At 31.1% G+C, this 25,935-nt stretch overlaps 2 protein-coding genes and 1 long non-coding RNA gene across 4 annotated transcripts; 1 reads left to right on the plus strand and 2 right to left on the minus strand.

Moving 5' to 3' along the window:
• Positions 1-1,597: 1,597 nt before the first annotated feature.
• Positions 1,598-17,458, minus strand: LOC114326678 (anaphase-promoting complex subunit 15B). Of its 2 annotated transcripts, none has more exons than XM_028275083.2 (3): positions 17,173-17,458; positions 17,044-17,118; positions 1,598-1,934 (listed from the first exon to the last, which is right to left on the minus strand). In XM_028275083.2, the coding sequence occupies exons 1-3, from the start codon at positions 17,296-17,298 to the stop codon at positions 1,764-1,766; spliced, it is 372 nt and encodes a 123-aa protein (XP_028130884.1). In that variant the 5' UTR covers positions 17,299-17,458; the 3' UTR covers positions 1,598-1,763. The 2 variants fall into 2 exon arrangements, with proteins under 2 accessions (XP_028130884.1, XP_028130885.1); XM_028275084.2 differs by having other exon boundaries at positions 17,059-17,118; positions 17,173-17,414.
• Positions 17,459-18,297: 839 nt separating this feature from the next.
• On the minus strand, positions 18,298-20,793 carry LOC126884234 (52 kDa repressor of the inhibitor of the protein kinase-like). The gene is made up of 4 exons (XM_050650149.1): positions 20,649-20,793; positions 20,361-20,463; positions 19,995-20,227; positions 18,298-18,938 (listed from the first exon to the last, which is right to left on the minus strand). The coding sequence occupies exons 2-4, from the start codon at positions 20,456-20,458 to the stop codon at positions 18,592-18,594; spliced, it is 678 nt and encodes a 225-aa protein (XP_050506106.1). The 5' UTR covers positions 20,459-20,463; positions 20,649-20,793; the 3' UTR covers positions 18,298-18,591.
• A 130-nt stretch (positions 20,794-20,923) lies between these two features.
• On the plus strand, positions 20,924-21,512 carry LOC126884236 (uncharacterized). Its single transcript, XR_007697891.1, has 2 exons — positions 20,924-21,174; positions 21,251-21,512. It is a non-coding gene; the product is annotated as an uncharacterized LOC126884236 (long non-coding RNA).
• The last annotated feature ends 4,423 nt before the right edge of the window (positions 21,513-25,935 follow it).

Consider the following 25,935-nt stretch of genomic DNA (forward strand, 5'->3'; position numbering starts at 1 on the left):
GAAGACCAAAAAAATTTGGAAGCCGCTGCATCACGCAAAATTATCAACCAGAATTCAGAGCTCATGCCAGAGATCACACTAAGCGAAATCCAGGACGCAATGAAAAAGATGAAAAACAACAAAGCGCCAGGAGAAGATGGAGTCGTAATAGAAGCTATAATGATGGGTGGACGTGCCCTTCTCAACCAAATAAAAATTTTGTTTACCCTTTTTTCTAACAGATTGTTGCATACCGGAAACATGGAACAATGCAGTAACAATTTTACTACACAAGAAAGGACACAAGGCGCACCTAGAAAACTATAGACCAATCAGCTTATTGAACCACATCTATAAAATGTTTACCCGAATAATTACGACAAGACTAGAAAAAAAGTTAGATTTCTACCAACCCCGAGAACAAGCTGGATTCCGCTCAAAATTCGGAACAAACGATCACCTACAAACAGTAAAAATCTTAATAGAAAAGTCGATAGAATATAACAGACCACTGGTACTTATCTTCGTAGACTTTCATAAAGCCTTCGACACTCTGGAATTAGACAGCATTATAACTGCTCTGAACAATAGTAGAATAGATTACCGGTTTACAAAGTTAGTGAAAACATTATACCAAAACGCCACAATGCGTGTAAAACTGCATGATACTACCAGAGAAATTCATATCAAGCGAGGTGTGAGACAGGGCGACACTCTCTCACCTAAATTATTTATAGCGGTCCTCGAATACGCCTTTAAAATGCTAAAGTGGGAAAATAGAAGAATAAAAATAGATGGAGAAATGCTCAATCATCTGCGTTTTGCCGACGATATAGTACTTATTACCGAAGATCTGGGTGAAGCACAACAAATGCTACTAGAATTAGAAAACGTATCTTCAACAATAGGTCTAAAAATGAACATCAGTAAGACCAAATTTATGACAAATTTAGTTCCCAGCGAACACCTAACCATCCAAAATCAAGTGGTAGAATTGGCAGAAAAGTACATATATCTCGGTCATGAAATCAGAATAGGCAAGGATAATCAGACTTGCGAATTTCAACGACGAATAACACTTCCTTGGGCGGCGTATGGTTCACTAAGAGACATATCTTTAAGAGCAACATCCCGACAGCTATGAAACGGAAGACATTTGACCAATGCGTTCTTCCTATTATGACATACGGAGCAGAAACTCTCACGCTCACAAAAATAACAGCACTAAAAATGCGAGTGGCACAAAGGCGCATGGAAAGATCGATTCCCGGCGTGACAAAATAAGGAACCAAGACTTAAGGAAAAGAACAGGTATCACTGATGTCGTTGAACGTATAGCCAAGCTGAAATGGAATTGGGCAGGTCACATAGCGCGACTTAAAGACTCAAGATGGACCAGAAAACTAATTGACTGGCGTCCAAGAGAAGACAAACGCAGCAGAGGACGACCACCAACACGCTGGATGGACGACATTAACCGAATATCCAAGAAATGGCAACAAGAAGCACAGAACCGCGAAGAGTGGCGAAGAATGGGAGAGACCTATGTCCAGTAGTGGACAGAAGAGGTTGCATGATGTTGATGATGAATTACAGGTTATATTTAATAAAAAATCTGTTATATAAAGATTATATATTGGTTATAAAACACAGTAAATAATTAAGACAACATACTTGCATATTTTACATCGTAATTGCCTAACACGATAAAAAGATCAATAAAAAATCAAAATCAAATAAAGTCGTCTGAATATCCTACTAGAATAAATATGAAATATAATAATTTATCGCACACCATGACCTTGAACAAGTCTTATGCTAACATCTACTGGGGAACTACGTTCTTGAGAAACATCCATTTCAATTTCGTCCTCCTCTTCTTCGTCCTGTGTTTCAGATTCGTCATCATCGTCATTGTCGTCTTCGTCATCCTCTTCTTCATCTTCCTCAATAGTCTATAAAATAAAAATGAGATAAAAAAGAAAACTATATGGCTGCGAAAAATGAAGGTATTTTAAAAATGAATAACCATTTTCAATTTCGTTGCAAAACGAAAATACAGCCGCATCATATTCTAGTCCAATCTGCTGCTCTCTCTGATCCAACCAAAACAAACCCCGGCGTGCAGTCACGGATTGCAACGAACGAACTGGCATAGATGCCCTAGCGGCAACTGCTAGCAAAAGACTAAGTTTTCACTCTAATGGCATATAAAACAACGTAATGTTACTCTATATCCCACCAGACTGAAAACAATGGGAACCTTCTCTGGTTACACCTCCGAGGCTTCTACAATTTACAAGCCATACGGATGCTGAGACTAAGGAAGATGAGGGAATTTTACAATTTATAATTCACGTCCCATCTGCTCAGCGCGGTAAAGTTCCAACGAGAACTGAAGGTATTTTCTTTAAATCCAAATTAATTTAAATAATGTAATAGAGTGTGTAATGTAAGGAAACACAAAATCTTAAGAAATCTTTAATAAATTCAAAGTAAATTTTGGTGAATAATTGGCGTGATACTAGTAAAATAATTATTAATCAACAAGAAATTGCAAATTGTTATTGTAAATAATTAAATATTTACTAGTATCAGCCTTCCAAGTAGATATTTAAAAGCGAAGAAATTCAAATACAGTGAGTTCATATTTCAATCCAGTGAGTGGTAGTGCTGACCGTTCGTAATGCAAGTCGCGACTTGCGACGTGGTTCAATAGGGAACTTGCATAAAATTTTAAATTCGAAAAAACTGTTATAAATCACAACGTACCGTAATTTAAAACATGTATCAAAGATAAAAAAGTTGTTTTTGTGTTCCGTTTGGCCCCTAAAGACGATTCTAAATTCAAATTATAGCAGCTAGCCCAAAACGCGTCGTGACGTCATATGATTATATGTTTACATTCTGCACCAACAAAGTAAACAAAATTGTATATAATTTTAAATTAGACATTATAAACGTCAGTAGAAAATATGTTTGATCGTTTGAACTATTTTAAATCCACAGAAAACTTGTACTTTTAGAAAATGGCACTAAACAACACTTATGGTGTTTTCTTTTATTTTCCAAGTAAACCTTTCCTTTCCTTCAAAAACTGTATCAAACTCCAATCTCAACAAACTGGTATATATTATTCCAATGACATACGATAAATGTCATTAGAATATAAATATTTTTTCCTTATTCCGCGACGATGAGCTGGCCAAATACCCAAGTAGGTGGAGGCCAATAAACTAAAGAAGAAGAAAATAATACACCTAAATATAACCGTAAAGTTAAACTATGTGACGTCACGGGTCGTTTGAACTATTTTAAAATACATAAGACTTTAAACTTATACTTCTAAGTTATTATGAGTTTTTGAAACGTGAAATTTTGGAAATCTCATTTTTAAACAAAACTGAACAATATTATGTAATAAAAAAAATGTGCAAGTTGAAATGTGAAAACGTATGTGTCTTTCTTTTGTGGGAAAAGTCAACTGAAAACCCATTTGGGGTAGTGTAGTAAAAGCCCAACACCACAAGTGACATAACTTATTAGTTGTAAGTTGTTATGGTAGGGGAGCCCAAGCGGAGATTTTGAGCGTTACTCGAGCGCGTCAGAAAATCACATGGAGAGAAACCTTGTACCCCTACCATATATGGACTATTAATAGAGGGGCGGGCGTTGGGGGCAGTCCGTAAAAGAAATCTATCCTTAGAATAATAGGTAAGTCCGTGATAATATACATTTTAGTGACATGACATTTTAGTTAAATCTGACAGTTGTCACATTTTATTTGCAATTTGGCATAAAAACAAATCAATTGTGTTTATTGCATTTATAAAATGGTATTTTCTTTGAGTTGTATAGTCTTATTAATTGTACAGATTATATTCGTAGATATATTATATTAATTCGTAAATAATTTTTTTTTCGATTATAGCGCCATCTATTGACAACTAGAATAAATGTTATAAATGTCACCGACGAAATGTAATCACCGAAGTGCGTTTTTTCTGTCACATAGAATTTAATGCGTTAGAAAGAAATCGAAAAAGTGTGACGCACTGAAAAATGCTCATGAAAAAAAGAATAAGTTAAGTACATGAAGAACAGTGTATATTTCAAAAATCTGACAATTTGAGCAGGGCATAAGGAAAAGGTCGATTCACAAAGTTGAACATGAGATCGAAAAACTGAAAAATATGTGTTCAATATTTTTAAAAAATCAATCAAATGACACCAAATACGAATACGACTCCCCACGGAGGTGGGTTGGGGGGTTACTTTAAAATCTTAAATAGGAATCCCCATTTTTTTGAGATTTGGATTCCTTGCGTAAAAATAAGTAACTTTTATTCGAGACATTTTTTCGAATTATGGATACATGGCGCTATAATTAGAAAAAACGATTTTTGGAAATGGAAAATTAAATTTAAAACTGGAAAGTCCTCACTAAAATGGAAAACTTAACATAACTTTTTTTGGTTTTAGGACCTAATCTTCACAACCCAATAGGTCCCCATGACGCTTTAGTAACTACAAACTTGGCATCCAAGGCTCCCCTGCGTGAGAGAGATTGATACCCAAAACAAAATTTATTGTGCTGGGTACATTTTTAATAAATCTCAATGGTATAGTATTTTTACTACAAAAACGTTATTACGTAGGTCAAAATTTTTGACGTAAGAGAACTGTCAAAACATTAGAATGTGACTTTTCATTATTGCAATGTTTATCATAGAGGTATATATTAACATAGAGGGAGCCTACCTTCCGCGCTTACTGACGACAAGATCTCATGGACTGGTTTGCTGCATCTCTTTCTAACACATTGTATCGAAAATCTATGATGACATTCAGTGTGAATATAGGCACGGAAGAGGAGGACAACTGTAGCAGCTTTACTATGCGTAAGAGTGAAACAGCACTAATCCAAATAAAAAAGATGGTGTCGTCACTTCGCTCTGAATGACACTCTCTCTATGCTAATATTTAACTCTATGATGTTTATAATAAACATGACAATAATGAAAGTCACATTCTAATGTTTTGACAGTTCTCTTACGTCAAAAATTTTGACCTACGTAATAACCTTTTTGTAGTAAAAATACTATAATGGATTTAGTCCAGCTTGCACCTAAACCAATCTAAGTGGATCTGATTTTTGAAAAGACCAGAACTGTATAAGTTATTTCAACATTATTGTAGATGATTTCCAATAAATACAAAAAAAAAATGGTTGACTCACCCACTAAGATACTCTGTCAACAATGAATTTGGATAAATATGGATCTACAAAATCCACTGGTCTCTGTGATAGATTTATAGACATACACTATATTTAAAAAAATTGAATATTCTGCATAAGAAAGCCTAAATGATTAACTATTTTGCTTGGGAAATAAGCCACAATTAAATTTAAAAAATAATTTTATTAACGTTTCGACGCCCAAATCGGACGCCGTTGTCAAAATACAAAATACATATTACTGAACAACGTTAAGAAAGCCTAAATGGAGTTGCTATTTGAATATGTAAACTTGAATATTTTGAAGAAGAGTTGAAACATCGAGATAAAACGTCGAGACATAATGGATATGCAGCAAGTGAAATCAAACGATCTGTATAAGATTGTTTGATTTCACTTGGCCAAAAAGAATCAATGATAATATCCACCAATAACGAAAACCAAGAGGCAATTCTTTTGCCTCAGGAAAACCTAAGATAATCCAAAGACATTTTGTCACTCACAATAATTTACCGCATTTCCTACAGTTTTGGATCACTGTAAACTGGAAAACAAAACCAATTCTAAATATCCACTTAGCTAAACACATCACATAAATCAACCACCAGATTTTGTTTAAAAAAACACGGGTGATACATCAAACGTACATATTCAAAGAAGCCAATATCCCAAAATGAGAAATAAAAAAATATCCATTAACTCAATCGTAAAGAAGAATGTCTAAACAAGATGTGGATCTCAGTACTCTAAAATACAAAAGCTCTCCCCAGATATAGCGAAAATTTAAATATTAATTCAGGCTCACTCAGCAGGTGCCAGGGACTGACAATGTGTCTAAATAGTGCATGTCTAGGGATGGGCCTCTCAAACCAAATACTTTCACATCTTCTCCAACTTATAGTAAAATACTACTAATTGTAGCAGCTATCCATAGTTTATTATCCAATTTTCCCACTGGTCTCCGTGATAGTGCATCCTCCCAACAATCATATATGACAGCCATATGGTGGTATGTGGACCGCCATCTAATATAACTGATATTTACTGTCACCCTGGGAGCTAAGGGTGGTAATACATCAGGCTCTTTTCAATGTTAAGTAGTTAAGGGAGAATAAAACATCTTCACTCGACGAACACCAAGTTTATTCTGATTTCTCATTGTATTATTTTTGACAATCAAACTATGTTCTTGCAATCATCCACGGGTTGCTTATTAGCACCCACGGCTCAATATTTAGAACACCTAATATTTAAACAAACAATGAAGGTAAATGTTAGTCGATATTACACAATCTTGACCCAGTTCAATATTGGATATTATTTTACATCTATTAATTATTTATCTTGTAATACTTATGAAAATTTTTATCTCTCTTATTCCAGGACAGCCACCCCTACTCTGCTGTCCTAAAATAAAACGCGGTATGTGCAGCCAACTTAAAACCGAGAAATCGGCTCTCAAAGTTTTTTCTCAGGACTCTATATGCACATACTGCATATTCCAATTTGTTTATTTTGGTAGTAAATAAAATGATACGGCTTTCAGACATTGCAGAAGCATAAATAAGGTCACAAGGAAACCACATACATAAAGCAAAAACTGGATTTTCAATTTTTTTGCAGATACCGCGATGACGGCAGTAACTCATCATCATCATTCACATTCTGATACTCAAACCTATACCCGAAGAGAAAACCTCTCTTTCTCTCTCTCTCTCTCTCTCTCTCTCTCTCCTATGGCACTACAGCCCAAATCGGACACTGGCCTCGCCCAGCATCAGCCTCCAAGTATCTCTCCCTGGCTGACCTCTTCCAGTTATCCACCCTCAATATCTCTTTAGCATCGGTTCTCACTCCATCTATCCACTTCTTCCTTGGTCTTCCTACAGGACGACGTCCCACCAAAGTTCAGCTAAGGATTCTACTAGGTGCTCTACTGTCGTTATCCATTCTTATAAGGTGACCAGCCCATTGCAATCTTTATATGTTTGGATAATTTGCTATAGAGGGTTCTTTGTCATATTGGTATAACGTGGTTGAACCTTATTCTCCATATACCATTGTAGCAAATGGGTCCAAATATCCACCTTAATATATTTATTTCAAAAGTATTAACAAGGTTTATTGTCATTTCTGTCATGATCTATGTTTCTACTCCATATGTTATTGATACAGCATTTCACAAAAACTTAATATGATGAAAATGTAATTATATGAATTTCTGTAACAGCTTTTAAGGTTGTTAACAGCGTTGTAATAAATATAAACATTTTATAACTAACAACATTCAATGGGAACATAGGATAAAATAGTTAAATTTATGAAAACGTAGCCAAAGGATACAGAATGTGCTGTATATAAACTAATGAGACATATTAAACAAATACAATTAAATCTAAAACTGCCCTTTATGCTTTTATCTAAGATATGTCTATTATCATAAAGGACCACCAAATTTTAAAATAAGTACGCCTATAAAAATGTGGAAGGAGTGTAGGTCGCTCATCCGGAAGAAAAGTGTCACAATTCAAAAAACAAGTTTTTCAGGAAAGACAAATGGGTGTTTTAGGATCTTAATTTATCTGCAATTGGCTCCATGCGTCTCCCCTCTACTTACAGTCACGTGACACGCTGTCAGATTTTGTCAGCACGTTTTAACATTGAGTCTTATGGGATTATTTTGTTAAACTTGAATATTTTATTTTGTAGTGATAATAACCGAATACCATTGTTAGAATTCATTAGTTATTAATTTATAATGTAATTTATAGTGCAACAAAATATTTTCTTTTTCGTTAATAAATATTTATTGACATAAACTGCGATAGTGAGGTTATGTATACAAAATCAAACTGATAATCAATATTGGAAAGTGAAGAATTTATATCACATTAAGTGCGTTTTTATTTTCTGTTTATATTAATACATAATATCACTAGCGTGACACGGCATTTTTTTTTAAATGTCTCATTGGAACATACACAAAACGTCCTGATAAAATTTCAAAAAACCGCCACCATGAGCAGGTCGGTCGATTTTGCCTTGACACTTTGTTAACGCTCTGAGCGTATTCGCTCCGAGCGTTAACAAAGTGTCAAAGCAAAATCTACCAACCTGCTCATGGTGGCGGTTTTTTGAAATTTTATAAGGACGCTTTGTGTATGTTTAAATGAGACATTTAAAAAAATGTCGTGTCACGCTAGTGATATTATGTATTAATATAAACAGAAAATAAAAACGCACTATAAATTCTTCACTTTCCAATATTGATTTTGTATGCATAACCTCACTATCGCAGTTTATGTCAATAAATATTTATTAACGAAAAAGAAAATATTTTGTTGCACTATAAATTACAGTATAAATTAATAACTAATGAATTCTAACAATTGTATTCGGTTATTATCACTACAAAATAAAATATTCAAGTTTAACAAAATAATCCCATAAGACTCAATGTTAAAACGTCCTTACAAAATCTGACAGCGTATCACGTGACTGTACGTAGAGGGGAGACGCACGGAGCCAATAGAAACTGATCAAAGAACAATCTGACCCCCAAAAAATAAAGGAAGGATGAAAATTTGGTAATAGGTAGTTGAAATTGTCTATTATTATATAAGAGAAAGTTTATAATTCTACAAAAATGGAGGTGACCCTCTCTCGAAGGTGAAAAATATGCATTCAAAATAAGACCGGAATTGGATAAAATGACTAAACAACTTTGGTTCTATAGAGTTTTTTCGCTAAGTCAATTAGTCTAAGAGCTAGAGGCGAGAAATCATCGTCATAAGTAATATGGAGTTTGGCATGTGAAATGTATCTATTGTATGTTGATAATTATGACCCCTTTCAGGCTGACACCTCAGTGGATACAGGGAGTAGCAATAAGGGATGAAAGGGGAAAGTTAACGGAGTCATTAAAGGTTTTCACTTCCTATTTTGTTAAACCTCCATCGATTTACATGAAAATTGGTGAGTAGTTAGAGCATACCTCAAGAAATAAAACTGATATGGTGCCAACGTGCGCTTTTACCCTGGGGGTGGGTGCCACCCCTTCTCAGAGGTGAAAACTGTTTTATTAAAAATAACCCCACTAATCGATAGAGGGACAAATTTTAAAAATCAATACTTTTTGAGTTATTAAAGATCAAAGATTTGAATTTTTCGTGAAATAAATGCATGATGTAAAGCGGTTTTTCGTAAATAATTCAAAAACTGTAAGTTTTATCAAAATAGTTATAATTACCAAAATTGAAGATAATAAAAAATAAAAGAGATTTCTTATTCGAAAAACCTTTGAGAATTAATAAAAAGTGAGTTATAGGTGATGGAATGTATATATTTTTTTCAGCTAGTACCCAAATCTATGTATTCAAGCTCAAATAACGGGAAAACGGTGCATTTTTTAAAATATATTTACTGACACTTGTCAAAGTACTTGGAAATATGTATCAAATGAGCTCCCGGAAAAGTTGATACCATTAAACATTATGCTACAAACATTTTTCAAAGTTTAGGCTCCAAAAATTTGAAGCTTAATTATTATATTATTTATATAAGTTTTTAAAATTGTTTTAAGATATTTATATAAAATATAGCAAAAATGTATTTGAATATTATGTCAAATGTGCCCATTATTGGACACCCTCAGTTTCTGTACATATTCAGTTTATACAGGGGCGGTTCTAGACCAAAAACAGTGGGGGGCAAGGGAACACAACCGGTGAATAAACAAGATAACGTGCCTTTTTAACGAAAATTATAGTACAAAAGTACTGTAAAAACTGAAGGGGGGCAGCTGCCCCCTGCCCCTGGCTAGAACAGCCACTAAGTTTATATCGATACAAAAATTCAATTAAATATCGAAATAATATAAAAATAATATTTTAGTAACATACATTTAATTAATAATAATATGTTCTTTTTATCATTCGTAACTTCACGCATGTGCTCTTAAATTGACGGATTTATGATATTTGATCAATATTTCCAACCGTCAATTAAAGACTATGAAAGATCTACAAGAGGTAACAAAGAAGCCAATCGCGTTTTCTGTATATCAGGACCCAATTAAAAGAGACCAGTCGATTTTATTAAAGAGTTAAGAAATAACAAATTCAAAGAGGCTTTGGTTCGATTTTTTTTTGACTTATTGGGCTGATAACGAAATAGCACCTTTTCTGCAAGGTAAAATAATATATGTTAATTTTGTTGAGTGTCACAAGTTTTTCGTTAGTAAAAATGGAGAAGTGCAGAAAGACGAAGCTCCACATTTTAGTTGTCCAGCTCATGAGGAGGCAGACACTAAAATAATATACCACGTATGTCAACTACAGAAAGATGCCAATGTAATCATAAAGTGCTCGGATACAGATATTCTGGTTATTATGTTAAGTAATATGCATCACTTGAACAGTAATTTACACATTTGGATACAGTCTGGAACCGCAGGAAAAAAACAATATATTGATATCTGTAAAATTTACGAACATTTTGGAGATTCAATATGCAAAGCTTTAGCTGGTTTCCACGCTCTAACTGGCTGTGACTATAATCCATGTTTTCATAGAAAGGGAAAAAAGAGACCATTCAATATTATGAAATCATTTGAGCAATATAAGGAAGCATTTTATGCTCTTGGAGATATCGATTTTGACGAAGAGACGGTTTTTGAAATTCTAGAAACATATATTTGTCACATATACAGTACAGGGATTACAAAAAGAGTTCTCCAAAGAAAAGTCAATGACATACGGCTTACAATATTTAATCGTCGATATAAGCTAAAAGACGTAAATGAACCATTTTTTTTAAATATCTGAAAAATTTTGATGCATCAACTTTACCACCATCTCAATCTGAGCTATATCAACATCTTCTACGAGCACGATACATTATAAGTATTTGGTTGAACGCCTATAAAAAAATCCAACAGATCTGGTTATTGAACAAAATGGTTGGGAACTTGCTGAAGATAACACATATAAATTCAAATGGTTTGAAGGGCCTCAAATGCCAGGGATTGTTAGAGATAATATTTTTGAGAATGAAACAGACGATGAGATGAATGATGAGCAAGCTGATGATGACATTTATAATATCGAAAGTGATGAAAATAATTATGATAGCGATTTTAGTGAATGTGACAGCGAAAGTGAAAAATAAATAGTATTTTCAACGAAAATTTTGATTTCGTTTATAAATTCGCAAAATCCGTTCGTTCATTCCTGCGTTGCCACCCCTGCAATATCTGGAGCTTATGTACCGATGTCAATGTAGTTTTGTCTCCTGAATCCAAATCTGAAAACGGCATTTCGATATATCAAACCATCTTCGAGATAACCGACCTCAAAGACAAGTTGCATCTCGGGACAGCAATTTATGATTTTTTAGCAATTTTAGATAGCGAGATAATTCTACAATGGAGACACTGTACGTAAAAATGTTAATGAAAATTTCATATTATTTCAAAAATATATTACTTCATATAAACTGTAAAAGAATTGAAATATCACATAAATAAATATTACTTATTAATTTTAATGTAAGTAATGTTAAATGGCAGGTTACAAATTTTTGGTGCTGTCTACCCAATGATTTATGTATTATATATATTATATTGTATAATATACAGTGTGTCTACTTAAGTTGGACACATATATTACGGGACACTTTTTTATTTTTAATTTTACGAAATAAAGTTATTCATAAAAAGTTCTGCATCGTCTAAAACCTACGATTCAATCATCAGATAGCAAATTTCGCTCAAGATTAAAGTATGTACTTTTTTTTCACACTGTTGTAAATTATTGTTACTACGAAAAATTGTTTGGAATTAAAAACTGTGTTCTAATATATGCAATAATTGTTATTATTATAATTAAATAATTAATAATTATTATAATAATGTAACTATTATCTACATTCTTCTAATAAAAAGAAAATATTTAATTTTTTTCTCAAATTAGAGATACCTACCAATCATCATTTTCATTTATAACTCTCTTATTATTAATTTTACGAACAAAAATTATTCTTCATAAAAAGATCTGCACGGTCTAAAATCCAAGATGCAATCATAAACATAAGATTATATAAAATTGTATCGATTTTAGTCGATGTGTAAAAAATATGAATTTCACTCAAGAAATTCGCTCAGTAAAGTGCCTTTATAGCTCACAATATTTAAATAGTAGGATATAATTGCACATTAAACATAATTTTTAATTCTAAACAACTTTTCATAATAGCAATTTTCCATATTAGGAATTTAAATACATAAAAAACAAAGTTTTCGTTATAATAATGCTCGCATTTTTAACTTGTTATATTTAAATTGTAATAAAACGAACTTGATAATAAATTATAATCCTAACTTCATTCCCGAAATTCCTTTAAAACTATTCTGTTAACAAATTTCAAAATAAATATATAAATAGCGTATGTTTTAATTTTCACTTTTTCCTAAAAACTCGAAAGGGTTCTCTTATTTTCATCATCACTTGCTTGGCTTTGATGTTATAAACTTCATCTGGAGCTCACTTGATAGGTATTCTTGAGTACTTTGACAAGTGTTCAGTAAATATATTTTATAAAATGCATCGTTTTCCCGTTATTTGAGATTGAATACTTAGATTTGGGTACTAGCCGAAAAAAATATACATTCCATCACCTATAACTCACTTTTTATTAATTCTCATAGGTTTTTCGAATAATAAATCTCTTATTTTTTAATATCTTTAATTTTGGTAATCATAACTATTTTGATAAAACTGACAGTTTTTGAATTATTCACGAAAAACCGCTTTACATCATGCATTTATTTCACGAAAAATTCAAATCTTTGATCTTTAATAACTCAAAAAGTATTGATTTATTTTAATAATTAGAAGTAACAAATTTTGCTTAAAATTTGTCCCTCTATCGATTAGTGGGGTTATTTTTAATAAAATAGTTTTCACCCACGAGAAGGGGTGGCATCCACCCCCAGGGTAAAAGCGCACGTTGGCACCATATTAGTTTTGTTTCTTGAGTTATGCTCTAACTACTCACCAATTTTCATGCAAATCGATGGAGGTTTAACAAAATAGAAGGTGAAAACATTTAATGACTGCACCAACTTTCCCGTTTCATCCCTTATTGCTACTTCCTGTGTCCACTGAGGTGTCAGCCTGAAAGGGGTCATAGTTATCAATATACAATAGACATATTTCACATGCCAAACTCCATATTACTTATGACGATGATTTCTCGCCTCTAGCTCTCCGTCTAAATACTTTTCGAGTTATTTGCGAGTGAATATGTTCATTTTTAACAAAAAAAAAAAACATGTTTTTGGACCGTTTTTCGGAGATAGCTCAAAAAGTAAGTATTTTATCGAAAAAAATATTCTTAGCATAAAAATATAGCTTATAAAAAATTGAAAAAATGGTGTATGCATGAGGTCTGCAGACCCAGTAGAAGCAGAGTTGTAGCTAATGAAAAGTAGGTTCTTCTTCGTCAAATTCCAAATCGAATATTTCAATGTAAAATAACCCAAAAACGGAGCACTTTTCGGGGAAAATTCATTTCAATTTTTTTAAAAAAGGTTTATTTTTGTTTTTTAAAAAAACTTCTAACATTAAAAGTAAGTGAGTTACGCTCAAAATATTGTTGGTCCCTGTTATTTTTTGGTAAAAAAAATTGCGAAAATCACCCCCTCAATAGCATCACAAATAAATTTTATCATTACCACTTGACAAGTTACTTTGCTTATGTATTATTTATATGATCTGTAAGTTTCATCGGTTTAAAGTGCTTATTTTTGAAAGAGCTGTAGTTAAAGTGGCTTGAACGAGTAACTAATCACGAGTTTAGGCAAATTTTGAACAGCCATAGCATAACCAATTTTTGTCTAACAAGAAAACAAAAAATTAGAAATATTCAGAAAAGCAAAACGAACATTTTATTACTCTTTGAGATTTTTGCTATTAGGTACTAATAATTTTTAAGTTAATTCCATAAAAGATTGCATTTTTTTTCAAAATTAAATTTTTTTTTTATTTTAAACCCAATTTGTTTCAAAAATAAGCACTTTGAACTAATTAAACTTATAGATAATATAAACAATACATAAGTAAAGTAACTTGTGAAGCGGTAACGATTAATTTTATTTAAAAAGCTAATTAGGGGGTTATTTTCGCGATTTTGTAAGCCAAAAATAAAAAAGACCAGCAATATTTTAAGCGTAGTTCACTTACTTTTAATGTTAGAAGTTTTTTTTTTAAACAAAAATAAACCTTTTTTAAACACTTTAAAAAAGTTCTAATGAATTTTCCCCGAAAAGAGCTCGTTTTGAGTTATTTCAAATTGAAATATTCCAGTTGGAATTTGACGAAGAAAAACCTACTTTTCACTAGCTACAACTCTGCTTCTAGTAGGTCTACAGACCTCATGCATACACCATTTTTTTCAGTTTTTTATAAGCTATATTTTTGCTAAGAATATTTTTCGCTAAAATACTTACTGTTTGAGTTATCTGCGAAAAACCGTCCAAAAACATGTTTTTTTTTTGTTAAAAATGAACATATTCACTCGCAAATAACTCGAAAAGTATTAACTTAGTTAAAAAACTCTATAGAACAAAAGTTACTTAGAATTAGTCATTTTATACAATTTCGGATTTATTTTGAACGTATATTTTTTCACCCCCGAAGAAATATTTTTCACACGGTATTTCCCAATTTTTGTAAAATGGAGGGGATGTAGAATTGTAAACTTTTTTATAATAATAGACAATTTCAACTACCTATTCCCAAATTTTCATCCTTCCTTTATTTTTTTGGAGGTTTTCGTAAAATTTTGTGTTCCCTGATCAGGCTATAGGGTTTAAACTATAACTGCTAAAATTTATTAATTAAAAACAAAGAATATGGATCAGTGATTTCTAATTGTGTAAGAAGCAAAACCAAAGAAACTGTGTTATTTGATATAACGAGGAAAAAATATCAAAATTTTGAGTTACTTATGTCACTTTTCTTTTAGAATATTGACAATTTTTTTTAAACATTAATGAAAAATACCTTGGACACTTCTCGAAATACAACGGTTTTGGTGATAAATAACGATAGGTTCACTTCGAACATCAGAGCATCATCTCAAAAATGTTACTTCTTCTGGAATAAAAATATACATTTTACTGTCAAAAGAACATAGACATTACTGTCATCTTACGAAGTTGGAAGTTCACATCTATGTGACACTTTTGCTGGTAAAAGTATTGATGATTCGGATTAAGATTGCAGCGCCAATGTGGTAGCAAATTGAACCGAGCTAAGAACCATTATAATTGTTTACATTTTGTATTTTGCATTTAGTTTTATGTGTTTTTGAGTAGCTTTGTTTGTTTATCTATGATTCTGGAAGCAATAAAAAATTCAAGAAGCATCCTACAAATATATGGAAAATATACAATAAAAAAATCACAAATACAGATGGGAATGGCAGTTTTGATTTTATTTGTAGTTTTTGCATCTTTTGACAATAATGGAAATTGATTTTTAATTTTATTTCAATTATGTTCAATAAAACATAATTATTTTTACCTACACTACCTTTGTAAAGAATAAAAGACATGTTAGTAATTTATTCATTTATTTAATAATTCTACAGTATGTAGACAGTAAAATACATAGGTACCTCTACTTACATATTAAAGGCTTCGATCGATAACCCGTTGGCAACATTCCAATAAAGTCTAATTCTCTCTCTTACATGTTATTTTTGTAGTTCATAAAGAATAATAAATTGTAAAGTTATGAATACACTTTAACCATTTTTAACCTTAGATTTTTCAAAACAATGTTAGGTTAGTAAAAAAAATATTTTGCAATTTTTTTGGTCTGTATGTAAGCAACAATGCTCAAACATATGAATTTTGTAAAAATAACAAAATGTAACCTTTATATTGACATGTATTGAGTGCACTCTGCTAGTTTATGGAACAAAAACGCATGTGTATTGATAAATACATTGCCAAATTTCGAAACTAAGTGAAACACAGTATTTACAAATTTTATTTCTTACTAACATTTGAATAAAACAGTAGACAATAGAAAACTTCTCATATCTCTAGTGAAAATCCACAAAACAGTTGCTGCTACTAACAATGCATAAATGTACAACTGTAAATTTGCTACACATGAGTTACGGTACCATGACCGCTACGATCCAGTATATTCTATCACTCAAATTCAGTAAGAGGTTACCACCTGTCAGCATTGAATATTCTGGACTCTTGCAATACTAATTGCAACATACTGGAACAGCACATTCAGCATTTGTAATTATTATAAAAAAGCATGTAAAAACCAACTGAATTTCGTTTCAGTCCGATTCGTTTTCTTTGGTTTTGGGAAGAGATGAAAACTTAATTCTGGGTTCCTTTTAACCCAAGAATTACAACGGAAACACAACAAAAGTAATTTATTTTTAAAGCTAAAAGCTTTATTTTTAAAGTACTAAAAAACTTGAAAAACACAAAAACAACGTATACCTTCAATGTGAAAGAAAATGAATAATGGCTCTTAGCTCGGTTACTGCAATAGACACTAGAGGGAGTATTGCTTAGGACGAAATGCCAATAGGATTGTTATTTAATAAGATAACTGGAATTATGCAATTTTTGAGTTGTGTCCCTTTTCTTCCGGTCGAGCGATGTATATTTTATATGACCACGGAAAACAATTTGAGTCATCGATTTAAATAAAAACTAAGGAGGAAATCTGAAATACATGCTAAATTACTTTACTACAGGACATTCTCATACACTTTGGGGTACATACATTATATTTCATTACCTCCGAAGCTGTTTTTCCAATTGGAGTCAAATCCGCATTTTTGTGCTTTATAGACATCAGCTAAAAAAGTTAATAAGTTATAAATGTGTATTATTATTTTTGCACTATAATTACCCAATGTTCATGATCTTTTTCTAATTGAGTAACTTCCTCTTCATCATCACAAGGTTGATCTACATCAAACCAAGATGCATGCATCAAGCGAGGTTTTAAATTTGGAAATAATGGTATATTACTCATTTTATTTAATTTAGATCTATAATTTTGCACCCTATAATTTTTGCGTAGAATCAAATCAAAATAAAAACAAAGACACTTGCAAGACGTAAGAAATAAGGTCACACGTAAAAAACGTCAGTTAAAGTTTAAAGGTATGAATTATGAAGTAGGATGCATTCATAGCTAACTAAAATCATCTCCAGGACGGAACATTAGAGAGATTTTGCACCTCTTATTTTGCAATTCCGTTATGGTTATTGTTATACTACGTCTGCGCAGTAGCGAATATATGATCCGTTATCGTTATTAAACATAACAGATTCCGTAATTTACGGAGGTTTAAAGTAGTGCTTATCGTTATCGTTATAGTAATGGTTAAATTGCTTTGTTGCCAGAATGTAAAAAAATCAGTAAAATTACATTTACATAGATTCTAATTTTGATGACCTATAAATTAAAATATCAAAAACTGTTCAAGTATATGATTAAAATTACAATAACGTTGTGAAGTGAGGTTATGTTTAAATAATCATAACGATAACACGAAAAACGTACTTGACATGCTGCAAAAACTCTGCTTTTTAACGTTGCCGTAATCGTTATGCTTAAAAGCAGAAGGCCCACTCTCAGATGCCGCCTTTGATGTTTGCGAGTACGCGCCCGCCATTTGTATGGAGGAAAAGCACAGGTTCGGATTGAGAAATTTGTGACAAGCTACGACAGAACCGTAATTTAAATATTCAGACGTTAATTTAGTAAATTTGAAATAATTTCATGTGTATTCTTGAAGTAAAAGTAGGACATGAAATATTGCATATTATTATGTCTATGGTTGCCGTAAATAAATTTAATTTGAATCAATTTTGGTTAATTTTTCTATTCCTGGATAAACATATAATTGAAATGTACTGAATTAAAATATAATAAATAATACAATAAAACATTTTGTTATCCCATTAATAAACAACTGATAATTGAATTTATTAATTGAGTGGAAAATTAGTATAAATAAAAAACAAATGACATTCATAAATTGTTTATTTTCATTTTAAATTTTCACATAATTAGTAGGTCTGGATCCCGCGTATGCAAAAAAGTTTATTAATAGCAAGCTGAAAATTTGTTAATAGCTTAAGGGTGTCTAGTCGGATAAACTTTGATATATGGGAACACTGGAACAGGGGAAGTTTTAATTGTGGAATAGGTTAAAAATTTGGAACGGTCAGGCCACGAAAACGGCACATTTATTTTGTCCGACAGAACAGACTTAAACTCCCCGAACAGAGATTAAACTCTCATGCAAAAATCAGACTGCTATTTATCACCAAATGGGCGTTTTAATGAGTGGAACATGTAGAATATTGCAAATGACAGGAATTCTAATTCTTGCTCAAGTTTTTCATTTCTCTTTTTTAAACGGTTATTTTCATTTCTTAGCTGTTTCACAACTTTTCTGAGTTGTTGTTTCCTAGGCGAATTAGATGACAAATTGGAGTCAGTTTGGGTACTGTCGGAAGAGAGTACTGGAACAGGTACTTTACGAGGTGTACTTGGTAAACTTGGCATTTCAGAGTCAGATGTGGAAGCTGCCACTATAATTATGTCCTGTAAAATTCTAATTTTGCTAGGAGGTTCATTAACATCTTCAAATGTTTGAGGATCTAAAAAATATAACCTTTGAATAGAAATATGTAACACATAATATGATTTAGACTAGCGGTTCTCAATCTATCATACATGTACCACTGGCGGTACATATCATTATTCGCGGTGGTACAAGAAACTTAAACGCAGCCATAATCAGCACCACTATTATAGTTAATTAGAGTACCTACTAGATAGGTATTTCAGTTAGGTGGTTCCAAAAATAATGAAAGTTGTCGATAGATGGCGCCATAATCAAAAAATAATTATTTATTAAATAAAATAATAATATTATCAATATAATCTGTACAATTTATAAGACTATACAAATCAAAGAAAATACCATTTTATAAATGCAATAGACACAATTGATTTGTTTTTATTCCAAATTGAAAATAAAATGTGACAACTGTCAGATTTAACTAAAATGTCATGTTAGAATAAATGTCATAAATGTGTATTATCACGGACTTACCTTTTTTTCTATAATTTGTGACGCACTGAAAAATGGTAATGAAAAGGAGAATACATATTTTGTGGTACATGACTCAAAAAAATTGAAAACCACTGATTTAGACACCATATGTGAAATATGTACGGTGAAAATAATAAAATTCATTAATCGTTGACATAATTTGGCTAACAAAGAAGTCAAAACGCTATGACTTGAATTTGATGTAAGTTCGGGATTAATCAGAAATAGCATTCTAAATGGTAGTCATTATATAGTATGGTGCAGAAATATAGTGCCCATAATTTAGAAATAAAAATGGACCTGTTTCAGGATTTTTCCTCAATGTCACCGGCTTATGAAATAATAATAATAATTATAGACTTTATTTGTAGCAAATAGTACGTAATAAATAAACCCAGTTTCTCACTGAAGTTGTTAGTTACATAGACTACAACTTGTACGTGATTTTGATTATAAAACAACATTCATTTATCTTAAAGTTTACAAAAAGGAACCAAATAATAAATCAATAACAAATGTATTTCTTTCATTTGCACCATACTGTATATGACATCAAATTTTAATCATAGTGTGTGTAAAAAAACTTACTAGTACTTACTTAATGAACTCTTAGCATAATTATGTTCCTTTTGGCTCTCTTTCGATGACACAGAGCTTGGACCTTCTAAACAAGGAAATACTGTTGGTATTGCATGTGGATACAAACGGTTTTTCAAATCGTTTTTAAAACACTTGTCCTCAAAATGAGCCCCACATAATCTATAACTATCCAGCTTATCAATTTTACATTGCAGGTCTTCCCGACCACTTTCCAGCAGCCATACTAGAGCTCTGTAAGTACATAAATACAATTAAAATATGAAAAATCTATTACCTGATATTTAAATAGTAAACTTCAATCTAATACTAATTATTTGATAATTCAACTTAAACTGCCATCTGTATTATATTCAGTATTTTTTACCTTTCCTTGTCTTTTGGAAAACGGAAAAAAGACAAATTGCAATTATAAGCTTTGCTATTGCAATTTATAGCTGCACATACTAGATGTGACTTGCCCATCTTGCCTAAAATTAGATAAACAATTGATAATAATTATTAAAAATATAAATATTGTTAATAATAATTATATTAGATTATTAATAATATATGTATATAATATTTATTTATGTATAGCACACGATAACTCCACAATAACAACACAACGTGACACAACACAAATTAATGACAGTGAATACACAATACACGCTACCACTGAAATTTCTAATGCACACGAGGTGAAATTCCACTGAACAGCACTGCTTCCTCCCAACAAATGGCCGATTCCTCAGACGCGAACGAGTTGCGCGTACTTCTCCCGCCAAAGAGAGTGGGCCTTCTGCTTGTTCTTTATTCTGTGGCTTAATAAAGTTAACCATAGCGGAGCCAAAATCAGCGGTTATTTTAAGAGGTGCAAAATCTCTCTATTGATGTAGTACTTCACTTCAACGGATAAATTAGAAAAATATATCGGTTTGATACAAGGTTATCTCATAACTATGTGGGCGGAAGCGAGAGGGAGGGGAATGCCTACGTCACTCGTACGACAAAGTCAAGTTTGACAGTTGTTTGTGGTTATATTTCCGTATATTTTTGTGGAATTTTCTTATAATATCGTTTATTTGTTTAATATTTGTTGAGTTTTTAAGCATATAAAGACAATATTACTATAATTACTTATTTGGGTCCTATACAAAGGCAGTAATGACTTGTGAAGTGTGTTTTCGTAACCGTGTAAAGTTAGTTTAAAAATTATATAATATTACACATAATAATATGTAGTTTTGTATGTTATAATAATAAAACATTTTTTAGATGAGTGGTGGTAACATTTGTAGCATAGCTATATGTAAAAGCAACTCCAAAATTCCTGAACCAGATGGAAACAAAATAATGTTTTTGGACATTTCCCAAATACCTTAACATTATCAAACAATAATGGATAATAAAATGTTACAAGATAAATGGGCCTCTAAACATAAGAAAATAGGTAGCAAACATTTCCTCGTGTCTGAATATGTTAATATTATGTTACGTCTTTTTTATATTTTAACCTAATAATAAATTATTTATATTATTCGTTCTTTTGTTGTTGCATACCACCAAAAATGATAAAAGTGCTGCACATTCCACGAAAAACATAATAAGTAAGTACCTACATATTAGTATTTTTGATTTTAAACTTTTTCTTCTATTTTTTTGGATTTTTGTGCTAATTAAATTGTTTTCTCCATTTAAAACACACATAATAAGTGTTAAATGAATTCTAGTTTTTTGTTAGCAGACTATTGATTTTTAAGGGAAAAATTGATATAATTACCAATATAAGAACCACTTAATATACCTATACCCAAGAAAATCTCAAAATATATTGCAAAACCTAAGTTTTTGAACCTTTTATTAGCATTGACTCTTATGATAATTTTAAAATTGTCGTACGGATGACGTATTCCCGCCTTTAAAAGGCCAGCCTTTGATTGGTCTACAGTTATGAGACAACCTACGCCCTAATCTATTAACCTTGGGTTTGATATGGGTTTGATAATTAAAATAATATATATTTAACTATTCTTTACATACGCCTATTAAATAACAAAAAATCAAATGAAGTATATTTTATATATAAAAATGAAAACTGCTTTCGATGCGAAAAGTACTGTCAAAATCTATATATATAAAAGAAAGTCGAGGTTGTGTTAGTTACACCATTTATAACTCCAGAACGACCAAACAGATTTTTATGAAATTTTACATGTATATTCTAGCGGACTGGGAATAGGATAATATGGAGTTTCATACCCGTACGTCATAAGGGGGGTTGCCCCCCCTGATATATTTTTTTTAATTTTTGGAAAAACCGTTTTTTACTATTTTTATGAGATGTAGAAGCAAAAGATACATACAATCCTAAATTTTAAATTTTTTATCTCAGACCGTTATTTTTTAATAGCTATTTAAATATTTTACATCTATATATATAAAAGAAAGTCGAGGTTGTGTTAGTTACACCATTTATAACTCGAGAACGACTGAACAGATTTTTATGAAATTTTACATGTATATTCTAGCGGACTGGGAATAGGATAATATGGAGTTTCATACCCGTACGTCATAAGGGGGGTTGCCCCCTGATATATTTTTTAATTTTTGGAAAAACCGTTTTTTACTATTTTTATGAGATGTAGAAGCAAAAGATACATACAATCCTAAATTTTAAATTTTTTATCTCAGACCGTTATTTTTTAATAGCTATTTAAATATTTTACATCTATATATTATAAAAGAAAGTCGAGGTTGTGTTAGTTACACCATTTATAACTCGAGAACGACTGAACAGATTTTTATGAAATTTTACATGTATATTCTAGCGGACTGGGAATAGGATAATATGGAGTTTCATACCCGTACGTCATAAGGGGGTTGCCCCCCTGATATATTTTTTTAATTTTTGGAAAAACCGTTTTTTACTATTTTTATGAGATGTAGAAGCAAAAGATACATACAATCCTAAATTTTAAATTTTTTATCTCAGACCGTTATTTTTTAATAGCTATTTAAATATTTTACATCTATATATATATATATATATATATATATATATATATATATATATATATATATATATAAAAGAAAGTCGAGGTTGTGTTAGTTACACCATTTATAACTCGAGAACGACTGAACAGATTTTTATGAAATTTTACATGTATATTCTAGCGGACTGGGAATAGGATAATATGGAGTTTCATACCCGTACGTCATAAGGGGGGTTGCCCGTAGGATATATTTTTTTAATTTTTGGAAAAACCGTTTTTTACTATTTTTATGAGATGTAGAAGCAAAAGATACATACAATCCTAAATTTTAAATTTTTTATCTCAGACCGTTATTTTTTAATAGCCATTTAAATATTTTACATCTATATAAAAATTCGCCGGTCGCAGTGTTTGTTACCATACTCCTCCGAAACGACTTAACCGATTTTTATGAAATTTTGCAGGTATATTGGACTGTACTGGGAGTAGGTTGCTGTCTATATTTCATACCCGTTTGTCATTAGGGGGTTGCCCATGACGCCGTAACTCTCACAATAATGACGTGAAAAATATGAAATTAAGTAGGTAGACTCCTTGCTGAATTCCGAGCAGAACCGTACTAAAATTTTTTGTCTAGCTCAATCGGTGTCCGAAATACAATATCTCAAGCCGTAGCAATATTCTGAGGACAGAAGAAGAACGAGCGACAAATTTCATAGAAGAGAAGTGGCACAGTTTAACTTTGGGACTCAAATTGGGCAAAATATGAATTTTCTAATTTTGCGAAATTTTCAAAAAATATCTCTAAACGGAACCGTAAGCAGGAGAAAAATTCTGAGCACACGAAAAGAACAAGCAGCAAATTATAAAATTTTATTTAATTTTAATTCATTTTGTTTAATTTTATTTAATTTAAGTATTTTATTTATTTTCGTTTATTTTATTTTATTTCATTTTATTAAATTTTATTTATTTTTATTAGACTATATTTTCTTTTATTTAATTTTATTATTATTTTTTAATTTATTTATTATTTTTATTTAATTTTATTCAGTTTTATTTATTTTTATTTACGTTTATTCAATTTCATTTAATTTTAATTTACTTCATTTACTTTTTTATTTAATTTTAATTTTTAATTGAATTTAATTTTATTTAATCAACACCTATAGACTTGGAATCTCCCCGAACCTAATAATAAATAGATGGTTGTTTTGAATGTAGATATAATAAAGCTGTTATATTCATTATAAGATAAACAAATTTAAGATTGTAACTGTTGCACTACAAACTTTATTTTGTTACTTCTAATTAAACTTTATTATTTCAAACATCATGTGTAATTAATTAAAAATAATAATAAAACCTCATTCACATCGAGCATTTTTGTTTATTAATTACGAATTCCTTTTGTTCATTTTAAGTTTATTGTATACAACAGTTTGTTTTTATCTATTGAGGCAGTACGAAGTCTGCCGGGTCAGCTAGTATATAAATATTTGTCAACACTTCAAATAGACAGGGTATTTTGTAAATTATGTTTATTTTTGACAATATACTTTTGAAAAACTGAAATACCACAACAATTCAGAAAAATATAAATAAATAAAATGCCCAGATTGTTGGTGCCAGGAAATATTACCTGTATTTAATTGCATTCAATAATTATTACTGAACTAGATATACAGTGAGGACTTGAGGACGTTTGAGTTGGAATAAATTCATTTTCTCGAGAAATTTAAATTCTTGTTGTTAGTTTATAGTCCAGGCTGTATCGTAGCCCCCGTTAGGTAACATATTCCGATTCGATTTTTTTGCACAAACTTACTTAATAAGAGTTCCTTATAACAAATACACAGAGTGCCGGGAGGTGCCAGGTGCCGCGTTCGAAAAATTGTTTAAACAATTTTTTTAAACAAATTCAAAAAATGAATTGTTTCACTTCGTATAATTTTTTTTAGATTCTTTGGGTGATTATGAGCCAAAAAGGTTTCTTGTAATTATTCTCTAAAATTGACTGTTGTTGAGCTATACTCGATTTAAAATTTGAAAACCGCGAAAATGACCATTTTCAAGGCTTAATAACTCGGTTAAAAATTATTATTATGAAAGTCAAAAAGTGACCGAATCAAAGTTGAAAGGCTCCCATATAGAATTGTGAAGAAATTTTGTCATTATTTTATCGCTGTGTCTAGGTACACGCTAACGTGTGCGCAAATAAAAAAGTTAGGTACACGCTTAAACGTCATCAAGTCAATGACGTCATTATTTAGCGTGCACTTATGACTCGGTTTTTTGGTACACGCTAATTTGAGCCGCGTGTATGCTGTGGTATTAAGTATCTGTAAGTATCGCGAGTGTCAGAGTGTGGTTAGAATTTGTCTAATCTCGTTATGTTTACATTACACTTTAATATTGATTTGTAAAGAGTTTTTTTATGAAATATGGAGTGTGGACAATTATTTAGTTCTTTTAATGAGTTTAACAACATTCTAAAACAGTATGAAAAAGATAAGGGACAACAATTCGTCATTAAGGGTAGCAAAAGTAATAAGATAAAATATACGGAGCGATTGATTAGTGTGATAAAGCTCAGTAGATCCGCTCTAGTAACAGATATCAATAAATGTTAATAACCAAAATTGTATTAAACTTTGAGCTTCATATTACAAAATTAGTTAGAATGTTACAGGGCGTTCGATAACATAGTGGCAGACCAAACTTATGTTTTTTTAATGGAACACCCTATATTTTATTTTACATTCGAAATCTTCTTAACTTCTATATCACAAAAATATAAAGGTTTATTATGTTATACAGGGTATTTACAAAGTTATAACCAATTTTCTATGAAAATCGTAACAAGTTCAACTATCCCTGTATAAATAAAAATAAACATCACAGCAAAAATAAACACCAATATAAACTGGTATAATTAACTTACGTATAAAAATTATTTCAACAGTA

Source organism: Diabrotica virgifera, chromosome 5 (assembly GCF_917563875.1).
Source record: "Diabrotica virgifera virgifera chromosome 5, PGI_DIABVI_V3a".
Classification (NCBI taxonomy): Eukaryota; Metazoa; Arthropoda; class Insecta; order Coleoptera; family Chrysomelidae; genus Diabrotica; species Diabrotica virgifera.